Below are 12,487 nucleotides of genomic sequence, written 5' to 3' on the forward strand. Positions count from 1 at the left end.
TAAAATTTAATTTATAAAATTCTCGTACCCGTACACTATGTATGTTTAAGTTTATTTTTACATACATTAAATTACATACATAAAGGTAGCGTATCATTTGTGCGTATCATCAATATAGTATTTACTGGACGTTTATACGCCCGCTTTTCAATCAATCTGTCCCTATTATAATTATTATTTTTGTGAGCATGGTCACCTAGTTAGAAAGAGACAAGTTGGAACGAAGAGCGCTCCCACTCGAACCGGTTTTTGTGCCATGGTGCACAGTTTATTTTAAGTTCTATTATAATAGAGAAAGTAATTTTGGATATTGGCTAGTAGCTAAAACGTCTTTGGTTTATTAACATCCAAAGAGCAAGTAATTTATACTACAATAGCGTATATACCACGAAAGGCGTCCCGTAGACGCGGCGCTGTCGGCACCTAAAATAATGTGGTCAAGGTATTATTTAATCCAAATTGGCTATATTGAAAATCATAGCACGTTCGATTGAAAACTCCATAAAACTAACATTTGTGCTCACATTATTTTCTACAATAAGGCCGACCTATCGAATTAATTAGTTCATACCAAGAAGCTTATATCTAATACACTGGAGATGCATATCTAATGCATGGTGTATTAGATATAAGCTTCTTGGTTCAACAAAATTGTTCTTGGTTGAAAATATGACGTTGAATGACGCCTGTATGTTTTTTTATCCCTTTCACACCAACTTGCCAAGTTAGGTGTGAAAGGGATAAAAAAACATACAGGCGTCATTCAAGGTCATATTTTCTTGTTACAAGTTAAGTTCATACTCATACGTTCGCCGCGGGACGTCTTTCGTGGTGATAAATTATAATTACCACAGACTATATAATTACTTTGTGGCTTGTGCCCACAGAACAGGTGTTCTGTGCTTGTCTTGACAGTTGACAGCTCGGAGGCGACGGTTCAACAATCAACAATCAACTTTCGTGTAGGTACCTATTTAGAGATATTGGATTTTGGAAATTATACATAAGCAAAAGGATTACCTGAATATCAAATTGTGCCATATGACTATTTTAAATTTACATTTTAACTTAATAGTTGCATAATTGTTAATAAGTATCATAAATCATTGTATTTAAAAAGCCATACAGAAGTAAGTAATCGTTGAGTTTAATAAAAACATAATGAGAGACAGTAAATAGTTTGAAGGACATGATTTAATTTCAAATTAAATTACAGGAATCTTCAATCATGTCTTCGGAAACTGCACAAGTCAGTTCTTTGCCACTGCCACCTATGCAGTATATTAACTTTTATACAGATGACAATGTACGAAGAAACAGAGCCCCACTACCTCCGCGCCCTATTCATGATTCCTATTCAATGTTTGGAAACACTTTTAACGCTGATGACACGATAATAAGATCCCTTGAAAGTCAGGTACATGTGTCGCTTATACTTATAATGATTTTGTTTTTCATTATGTTAGAAATTAGAATATAACTTAACAAACTTATATCAATGTTTCTTTTTATTTACAGGGGTTTAGAAGACTTTATCCTTTACACTTTGAAAGAAGAAGGGAACTGAAGAAATTGAATCATTCTCTACTTGTTAATTTTCTTGATCTCTTAGACCTCCTAGTGCATTGCCCAGATTCACCCAAAAGGGCAGAAAAAGTTGAAGACTTAAGCCTTTTGTTTATACACATACATCATTTACTAAATGAATTTAGACCACACCAAGCGAGAGAAACTTTGAGAGTAATGATGGAGTTGCAGAAACGTCAGAGAGTTGAAACTGCAATGAGGTAATGAACTATAAAGTATATTTTTATCAGTTCATTCACTTACTGCCTGTGGCTGTGCTTTCATATGCCAATTTTTATACTTTACAGATATTTCCTTCCTCCTTTTCACTTAAATAATTTCTTGTCAAAAATGTGTTCTCCCAGGGTTGTCTATCTGTTCATAAATTTGTGGTTTAGGTGTCATATCATAACTCATCCTTTCCATTCCAACAAATCGATTGTAGGAATATAATTCCCAAGTATCTGACAATATTAATTAACTAAATTATTTTTCATTTCAGATTTCAGAAACACTTGGATAAAGTGCAGGATATTTTACAGAATGCACTTCAAAGTTTACCTGATCAGAATGAAATGGAGTCCAACTTTAAAGTTCCCACAGAAATATTAGAACAAATAGAAAGCATTCAAAGTGACAGTTCTAACCCAGACCCCTGTTACGAACTCGATTATATCATGTGTAATGTTGTTGATAATATGCGATGAATAATTGTATATAGTAAACTTTTAATTTATAAATACTTGTAACTCTATTTTTGAGTTGCTTATAGAGTTAAGATATTTGTATTATTTTTACGTTAATGAGAATCCTATTTCACTTGGTCATGCAATCCTATTTCACTTGACCTATTTCAATATTTATTTTGATGTGTTAGTTATTCTCAGCAGAAGGATCTTATAAAAGAAAAACTAAAAATTTGCTCCAAAAATTAAGAAAATGCGAAAATATCAGCCTTATAAACTTCACGGGTTTGACAATTTGTTTGAAGAAAGGAAAACATCTGTCAGCTAGTTTTTTTAATAAATTATTAGGTATTATTAAGATCTTGATATTTTGTGCAGACATATTTCTAAATTATGTTGTGATAAAGCATTGGAGAGGTTTATTGCTTCTAACACCATTGAATAAGTAAGGATGTTAAGACATGAAATAAAAAGATTTTGTCATTGATAAATTTTATTTATTGAATTTAAGACTTAATAAATCCATACAGTAGGAGTTTCTTAAAAAAAAGAAACTCGAGTATATCTGAAACAAGAAGTGTGGAAAATCAGCTTCCAGGACTGGTATGGACCCCTAAATAACTCATATAATATTCTCAATACTTACACACCTGCATGATAGAATCTTCGAAATTCCTCAGCAATTTTCATATTTAAAAAATCATTAAAATCTTCTACTTACAAATTTTTGTAGTTATCTACTGCATCTAGTAGTTGTGTTGTATCTGCTGTATATGCTATAATAATATAAATTATCTTTCTATTACTTACCATAATGCCATTTAAATGTTGCACAAACGCACCATACTTTTCCTGTGAATACTGGAAAACTAATTTAAAGCAGTTCTGCATACAATGAACCTATGTACAAATAAACGAAAAAAAACCCTCGTAACTCCCGCTGCAATGTCTGCTTGCCATACGAGTAATTATATCTGTAATTACTCAGACGTTTGCAACTTATTGTTGCTCATGTTAGTTTGAACCAAATAAATGTCAGCTTGTAAGTCAAAAAGTCGTTAAACAGTCAGTCATCCCTAATCAAATGCTTTGTTGTTTTATGAGTCAGTCAGTCAGTAATTACTGCGCCGTCTGTACGGGGCGCCATTGTTACGAAAGTCCCGTCTGCCATAGTTTCCCCTCCCCCTACCAGAGCTACCCCCCATAAAGCGACCACTGTTATTCAATCTTGAACTATATTTCCCAGATGGTGGTGTGTACATTTTTAAGTTTCTGTCACCACTTCTTGAGCGTTTTTCGGGTGATTCTTTTTTCTCGCCATTGTCAAAAGTGATGGGACGGTGTCTTTTCTGGGCGCCAGATTCTTTGTCGTCTGTATGGGATACAATTTTTTCCTGCAAATAAATTGTAATAAATAGAGCAAGACCGTTTAATTGATAAGTTAGTTATTTTTATATCACTATTAAGAATTTTTTAATAACCAACAATGCAAAATTAGCAAACAACTGATTATGCAATTCACGATAATATTTGTCATTGTAAAAGTCATATAATTTTGCGATTGTGAAAAATTACGATGAAAATACCTCTTTTTCCTCTTTCTTTGTAGTCTGGAATGAGAGCTGTATTTTGCTTTTAAAGCTTGGTGGTGTTCGGAAAATGTCGCGGATTAAAGTATTAATATTTGAAGTAGTCTTCAATGCTGCCACTCTCAATTTATTTTCATCTGAATTGGCGTCTTCCCCCTTTTTACCCTAAAATAAAACATAAAGAAATAAGAAAACCATTCAAAGTGATTCATGCAGGCAATATTGCTTTTATTTATTTTTAATAACAGAAACACAAACAAATTCTAAGATATTAATTATTATAAGCATAATCACCTGTGTTACTTCTTTCAACTTCTTTATGTAGCCTTGTGTTAAACGAGCTGTGTACTGAAGTCGCAAACGTAATGTTTTCAACCTTGCAGCGTCAGCACTGAGAGCCTCTGGTGATTTGCGACAGAGCGAGTGCAGAGCAAAGAGTGCACATTCCACATGAGAAAATTGAAGGGACGGTGCTGTTGTTGATTTAGTCTCGTCAGTTTTTTCTTCATTTTCTGCAGTCTTTTCTGTATTTTCATCCTCGGTAACTACTAATGGAGCTTCTGGTAGATAATTCTATAAAAATAATAATATATTAATGTTTGCCTATAATATTGATTGTTCAGTATCATTATGCTGATCTTTCAATTTGTTTGTATGCTTTCATTTACTGTTATTCATAATTTATTAAAGTAATTTAGTAATGATGTTTCTCAAAAAGTGATTAACTAAAGGCACCAATCCTTATTTATATTTAACGAAGGAATTTTCATACAAAATAATTAAATGTTTTGTAGATGTTTTATAATGTTAATATAAAGAGTAGTATAATCTCTTGATTAGTACATATTACTTACCAATAAAACATCATACACAATGTTGATCTTCTTATCTATATTTTCAATCTCACCACAATGTTCTGTGATTTCAGCAAATGTTTTCAACAATTCAAGTTTTTGGTCTGTCCCCCCACCCGTTGTTGCAATTTCATCCCATTTTGACAAAACATGATCACAGAAAATGTTCACAAATTGTGTAGAATCAACTTGAGGCTGGTGGAAAAAGAAAAAAAATAGCATATTTAATAATTGTCTCAAAAATTATTGATTGTTCTATTTTTTCTGTATGTATATTGTATTCTTAGACAGAGTTCAACAAAAATTCCTGATGTATTTCAAATACTTTATTGATTATATAATTTAAATTGATAGACTTCAGGAGTTATTACAGTTGTATTGGCTATTGACTAATAAATAAATAATTAGGCCAAATAAAAATGTATAGGATAGTTACTTTGTAGTTTTTTCTTTCAATGTAACACATATTTGACAATATATACTTACAGTAAATAAAGGTAATGCATGTTGAGAACATTGAATGAGTCTGTCTACATATTCAGGGTCTTCAGGATGCCAGTCATCAGGGCTAAATGCCAATGCGGCAATAATTTGTGTCAATTCTTTTTTCCCAGCTGGAGTTTTACCAAGCTTGGACCATGTTAGTAAATCCATTATGTGTTCAAATTCTTCAGCAACAACATCCTGGTAATAAGAAAAAAAGTTAACATTAATGATATAAAATCAAAGAATACACAGTAATAAAAAATAGCATTTACTGTTATCAGTAGACATAGTTGTACTATAATTTATGAATTCGAAACTGAAATAAACAATACATTTAAGTTTTTACAAGAGTCAATATCAAATCAACTTACTTCTAAGATTTTCTTGCCCTCAGCTATGATTAAATCCTCCGCTTCTTTATTAATTACTTCTCTACCGAGTTGTTTTACTTTGGTTGCAAGGAACTTAATGCATCTTTCTCTGACAATTTCATTTGGCACTTCACTATCAGTGCTCTGGTGTATTTGAGAAAATAAGCCAGCTAAGGCTCCCCTTGGATCAATTTTCACAATAGCGAGTAAGGAATTTGTAACTACATTGATTTCAGTTGAATCTTCAGACTGTAACAGCTGCGCTAATATGTCTGCTATTCTCTGTGCATGCTCCTTATTACTTTTGCACATTATAGGCAATTCCTTGATTGCTTGTTTACGAATCTGCAAAGAGAAGTTACTATGAGCTATTATTTACTTCATAGAATATATTGAAGTATTCAAACTCATAATGTTAGTATTATTGTATAGACAGATTCACCAAAGAATTATAAGCAATTACACCCATATTAAATTAAGAATTAAAGCTCAAACATCCGCAATATGGTAGTGTAATATCAGACAGATAGATCATAGATTTTTATTTATTGATAATGAAACGAAATTGGTACTTACTGCCACATCATCATCTTCACACAAATCAAACTGTGCTTCAATAGCTTGGTCTGCTAAGTTCGGGAAACTATTGAAAAATTTCGCAATGAATTGAGACGCCAGCCGTTTTTCTTTATCGGATCCCTTGACGGCCGCCAATATTTCTAGATATTCCTTTTCGTGCTAAAAATGTAACAAATATTATGAATATAATGTCTAACATTGAATAAGGTGCGAGATCATAATTTTTAAGTATAAAAATATAATCGTAATTAATATAATCGTTTTATAGGTTACCTTGGCGATATCATCTTTGGCATCGGCGAGAACTCCATAATTTTGATAAAGTTTTTCAATATTATCCGCTGACATTTTAAAAGATTTATATTGAAATGAAACAGTAGTCAAATAGAAACACTTAATATTACTAAATTACCACGCTATTAGCATTAACACAGTAAAAACGGAAAGCACAAGCCACAAACAGAAAATTGAAACACTAATGCACACCATAAATAACAGAGTGTGCACAGGCCACAGAGCACAGAACATAAATACTCTGGCACAGAGAGCTAAGACCATAAATGGCGTAATTGCGTAGACAGAGAATTCTCTGTCTACGCGTAATTGTATTCTATGATAAATGGACCATAAGCTATAGATACAGCACAGACTGTGTAATCATATCGATAATACAGATAATAGAGTAACCAAATATTATTCAGTAAACTCACAGAGTAAACTCATAGTTTCGTTTAATATACTTTCATACTAGTTTTAAGTTTAAAAAAAAATAAAAAAAAGATTTATATTGATAATGAAATGCATATGCATAGCATATATGTATAGCATATAATAATGCATAGCATAGGATGAATTTTAATATTATTTCCTTAGATTATTTCATTAAATATAACTTCAGGAAGAGGAAGTTGTCACAGGTTAGATACAAGACTTGCTTAATAAGACGTTGTGGCGGTACCCGGGTAAATATTTGACTTTTTTAAAAACTCAAAGAAAAAAAATTATACTCTTTGCCATTCAAGGAATTTTATCAATAATTGATAAAAATTATGTATTTGTTTTTATTAAAATTAAAACATGTTTTCAAGGGGTGCATGCAATGTATATTTTTTTTACAATGATTTTACGAAAATTTAGCCAAAGACTTTTAAATATACGTTTAATAAAACTAAAAGACGGTGCACTGCGGCGTATAGTGGGCGCATAAAACCGGTCCGATTGAGACTGTTCCCGTTTAGAAATTGTCTCTTTCTAATGAGGTGACCAAGGCCAAACAAAATAAGGGACAAATGGTGAAAATTCAAGCGATAGTTTGTGCATGATGGCTAAAACACAGGTTATTTTTACTCATAATATGTTTAATGTTATAAAATAAAGTTTGAATTGTATTTTAATGCTATTATTACCACTTGATTACCACTGAAGGTTGTTTTATACAAAAGTTAGAATGGTGGGCAAAATTACGCAATAATGTAGCGATCTATATTTGACAACATTGCCCTCCATCAAAAAAGCTTAGGGTCATGGACGTATAAAAAAAGACGGACGCCGTATTACGAACAAACAACGTGAAGCCACCATAGTAAGCTAGCGATCGTGTAAAGACAATAAACACGCACACACTCTCACCATAGTAAGCTAGTCGGCCGCCATTACGTCGTGAACTACCGACTGATTAACTGCGTCACTGTTTCACAAAAAATATTTAAAATGCCGTCTTGCGTGATTAAATGGTGTCGCAAAAGTACAATTTTAAATAACAAAACACAAGGGATTACATTCCACAGGGAAGCAAGTTATTTCTTTTATGTTTTAATGACAAAATTATTACGGCAAAATTTATAGAAAAAAATACAGCCGCCATTGTCAACAGGACAGCTGTTGCCATGGCAACATGGCACACTTATAGGCGATATACCGTCCGTCTTTTTTTATACGTCCATGCTTAGGGTTGGCACATTTCATATTATCTACCATATAATTTGATACTTCATAATATTACTTCTAATCGGTTAATTTCAGAAACATAATCTTAATTTGGTATCCCGGAAGGAACCATGGTAAATAATGTTAAATCGCTGAATTTTGAGCATAACTTAAATGTAAAAATATGTTTATTTTTATTAAATAGTCACTGAACACTACTAGTACCTACAACTATTTGGCTTTTTTTATCTTTTTATTGCCTACAACATAATCCTACTACGAAATATTTGCAGTAAAAGAAATAGAAAGTCATGCTCACTTTACTGAGATGTAGGTACCAACCCTAGGCTTTTTGGAAAAGCGAAATGCGATTGTATGAAAAGAGTAGGTGCCTACCTGGGTAACTTTGCTCAGCCACTTAAGTCAGAAACCTTTGAAATGGACTTTAATAATCTGGCTAGAGGTCATAGGTATTTAGGTACCTACGTCAAACATCGACGTGGGCAATGATGGTAAAAAACTTTGCCCGCCCTCAAAAACAAATAATGAATAAAATGTTGAAGAATAATGAAATTTGCTACAATTTGCACACGATCTAAGAAAAACATATTATGCTTACCTACAGAAAATAGGTAGATACCTATGGTAGATAGGGTAAACTCACCTAATTATGTGACTCACTTAATTCGGAGATACAACGTTTGGACTCTTTTACAGCGTTATAGGAGTAAAATCCAATACATTAAAATTAACCCTATGGTATGGTAATAAAGCTTCTTTTCGTGTACAAATTTTTGTTAAAATCGTGCGGGTGGGATAGTAACAATCACGGGATTTGTCACTGCGCCCGCCATGTTTGACGTTTCACCGGGAGCGTGCAACTGTGCTGTCATTATTTAATTAATTTTAAATAGAAAAGGTGAGTGTAAGTTCTTGATACTTTGACAATTAATTGTTAAAAACATATTCTTGTTGATACCGATAAAGGTTTTAGTAATTTTTCATTTGTTTTTGCATAATACCTTATTTCCTGGGTTCAAAAAGTTAACGATTTTCAAGATTGCAACTCAAAACAGTGTCACCGAATTAACCAAGCAAATTTTTATTATTTTCAATTCGTGTATAAATAATTGTTTTTAGTACGTATACGTTAGTCGTTTAAGTCAGAAAATATTTATTTTTACTCAGGTTTAAACTTGGTTTAAAAGTAGGATTGCTTTCAAGCATTTTAAAAAAGTCCGTTATTTTTTTATCACATAATTAAGTGAGTTATTTTTTTTATTTTAGACAGCATGGAGGAAGACAAAAATAAAAATAGAAAATATAATGAAACAACGCTGACATCCGCAATTCAAAATATTCTGCAGTCAAAAATGAGTCTGTACACTGTTCACACAAACAATTATAAAGTCCAATATTAATTTTTTATGGTTCCCCTCTTTTGATAAAATCTCATTGATAAATAAATACATAATTATTACTTTCAATATGTTTATATTTTTTATTAATTGTATTTTTTTTTACTATTGTGTTAAAAATAATAAATACTCACTTAATTCGGTTATAACAGAATTAGAGAAGTACTATCACCGAATTATGGTGATTGTCACAGAATTAGACAAGTCATCGCGGTTTGATTAAGCTCATTTTACGCTGAGTTAATTCATATGTGTTAAGATTACACTTGCTCCATTTGATAAATAGAAGATTGATTAATGTTCCTATTAAAAATAAAAATAAAATTTATAAAGTTTAACCTGTTTTTTTTTTCATATTCTGTTTTGTCACAGAATTAGATGAGTTGACCCTACTAACGTCTCTAGGTACCTAGATATAAGTAGAAAATTAAAAAAAAATGAAATTAAAATTATTCAAAAAAGTGGGCAATGTTGGCATATTTCACGGTAGGTAAATATTTTATTTTGCAGAAAAGAGAGCTGTTGCTTGATTGACTAACATTTCATTTAGGATTTATCGACGAACATTTCATTTCACTAACATTTCATTTCATTTCATAGAGTGCCGTTTTCTACATAGGTTTGATAATAGGTATGTACTTACCTACCTAGGTGTATGTAGATCGTAAATATTATGATTCACATTCAGAAATGCATAATTAAACGTTACCTAAACTTTCGAGTTCTGAGCATCTAAATATCTAATTAATGATTAACTGTAAGGTCACAGTGTGACAGTATTATAATATGTACCTACTGTGGTAAGGTATCTACCTATCCACTCCTCCCACACATCGAAGTTGCGAAGTACCTACCTACAGTTGCAGGATTTATTTTGTTGTGTATAATAAGTATTATGTCTTCGATATTTGATAGTTCACACCAACTTCATACAATAATACCTACGACAAAATAGATGACTCAATACCTACTATACCAAGTTATGATAATACCTACTTACGCACTAAATACGAATTTCGCTTCTTTCCTCATGATTTCTTGAATAGGTCAAAAAGTAGGTATAGTTGCCCCGTTTTTTCGAGGGATACCTATCTACTATCTAAGTAGGTAGGTATCCCTCGAAAAAACGGGGCAACTATAGGCCGGGGCCCCTAAGCGCATCTATCCCTCAATACATATCTATAATATTATACGTCATGTTATTGTCAGAGGTTTTACTATGTTAACCGATTTTACGTGTTAAATTTGCTTGTTTTTTGTTATGTATAAGTACTTATATATTAATGATTTTACCTTATATTGATTGCAGCAGAACCACGCCACGAAAATAGGTACAAAAGAAAAGAATGAGTGCGAGCGCAAGTATAGGTATATTCTTGGACAACAGAACGTAACGTAACGTAAGGCATCTATCCCAGTCTGCAGGCATCTATCCTCCTTAGTATTTTCATGGTGGGGCAACTATCCATATACCTAGGTAGGCATCTATTCTCAAAAAAAGTGTTCTACAAAAATGTTTATAACACAATATCTATAAATGATAGGATAAAAAATACATATAGTAATTCAAAACATCAAAACAGATAATTAACCTAGCTATATTCATATAAAGTGTTCGTATAAGATTCATATTTTTAAAATTATGAGGCTATTTCAAAAAGTGGGGCATCTATCCTCGTTTTACCCTAGTATTATCTATAGTACCTACCTAAACAATCAGTTGGCCTTTACAATATTATGGATAAATTAGGGACCTAGGAACACCCTAGGAATTTAAAAATACAAAAAAAAAAGAAAAACGGGAAATAAATATCACCAGTAGATACCTATAGATAACTTCTAGAAAGTCTTTCTGATACATAGGTGGTTCCTGACATTATAGCGTTTAAGTAAGCAAGCATTAAAAGAAACTCTCAGCTTTATAGGTAGACGTACCTAATATTAGTAGGATAGATAAATAATAGATTTTATTAGTTACTTTAGTATTTTTCTTGAATCTTGAATGTCGTTTAGTAAGTAGATACCATCTAAGTACCTATAGGTAGGTACCTACCTATGTAAGTTTTACTGTGGTAAAGCAGTAAATCTGCACCAATGTCTAGTTGGAATTTTTGAACCTTCCAATTCTGGTCTTTTTTGTGGCAATTTTATGATAAAGCTTTGCGTTGGGGTTAACATCACAAAATACAATTTTCCAAGTGGGTGGTAGGTACCTACCGGCTACCGGAGTAGGTACCTATAGGTATGTATTAGGTAGTAGAAGATCCGAACCTAGTTCGGCTGGCCAATAAAATGCACAATTAAAAAAAAAGAATTTAATACCTAAGTAACTATTATTAGTTATTTAAAAAAAAATATCCTGTCCAGGATTTTTCCAGCAAATCCATTTTTAATACCTACTTACCTATAGACTAAATTTATTATAAAATCGGTCTCATTCTATTATTATCCCGGTGAAGGTCGATCTAGGTTCGGATCTTAGACTATGGGGAGTTTTGAAATTTTATTTTAATGAGGTGGGTATGTTTTGACGTATTTTCAGCTGAAGGGGAATTTGTCACATCCCTCTTATTTGTATATTTTTAATATCAACCACTTAGGTAGGTAGTAGACCTATAAAACAGTTAAAAAAAGTAGGTACCTAGGTACCTACCTAGAAGGAATTACCTACCTATTAGGAAGATATTAAAATATACTATACATATAGGTATTTTGTAAAAAATAAGTAGACCTATAAACTTTATAACGTATGAAATTAATGTGTAATGTAAGTATGAATTTAATGTGTATCTACCTATAGGTAGGTAGGTACCTATCTAAGGACATTTTTATTTGAAGAAAAAATAATAATAATAAAATGGTCTTTATTTGGTTAAATAAATAAACCGTAAAGGAATTAAATAAAATTAATTAAGGCGTAATTAGATAGGTACCTACCTGTAGGTACTTTTCTATATTTAATTTAATGTTTTCTTAATTCGTTATTTTTAAACTCTAAATCTTGATTCCCGA

At 31.9% G+C, this 12,487-nt stretch overlaps 2 protein-coding genes across 4 annotated transcripts; one reads left to right on the top strand and one right to left on the bottom strand.

The window, feature by feature from the left end:
- The first annotated feature begins 947 nt into the window (after positions 1–947).
- MED7 (mediator complex subunit 7) lies at positions 948–2,734 on the top strand. Of its 3 annotated transcripts, none has more exons than XM_090109966.1 (4): positions 948–966; positions 1,217–1,417; positions 1,519–1,787; positions 2,069–2,734. In XM_090109966.1, exons 2-4 carry the CDS (start codon positions 1,229–1,231, stop codon positions 2,271–2,273), a joined length of 663 nt encoding a protein of 220 aa, XP_089966092.1. In that variant the 5' UTR covers positions 948–966; positions 1,217–1,228; the 3' UTR covers positions 2,274–2,734. The 3 variants fall into 3 exon arrangements, with proteins under 3 accessions (XP_089966092.1, XP_089966091.1, XP_089966090.1); XM_090109965.1 differs by having other exon boundaries at positions 951–962; XM_090109964.1 differs by lacking the exon at positions 948–966 and adding an exon at positions 974–1,130.
- Positions 2,735–2,797: 63 nt separating this feature from the next.
- cass (apoptosis inhibitor cassowary) lies at positions 2,798–6,641 on the bottom strand. Its single transcript, XM_090109962.1, has 8 exons — positions 6,405–6,641; positions 6,129–6,290; positions 5,553–5,897; positions 5,182–5,379; positions 4,696–4,890; positions 4,136–4,414; positions 3,839–4,006; positions 2,798–3,646 (listed from the first exon to the last, which is right to left on the bottom strand). Exons 1-8 carry the CDS (start codon positions 6,477–6,479, stop codon positions 3,365–3,367), a joined length of 1,704 nt encoding a protein of 567 aa, XP_089966088.1. The 5' UTR covers positions 6,480–6,641; the 3' UTR covers positions 2,798–3,364.
- Positions 6,642–12,487: the final 5,846 nt, after the last annotated feature.

The sequence above is a fragment of the Colias eurytheme genome, chromosome 15, assembly GCF_061535395.1.
Source record: "Colias eurytheme isolate Ceu_HAF_F1 chromosome 15, ilColEury1 Martin Lab GWU primary, whole genome shotgun sequence".
NCBI lineage: Eukaryota > Metazoa > Arthropoda > Insecta > Lepidoptera > Pieridae > Colias > Colias eurytheme.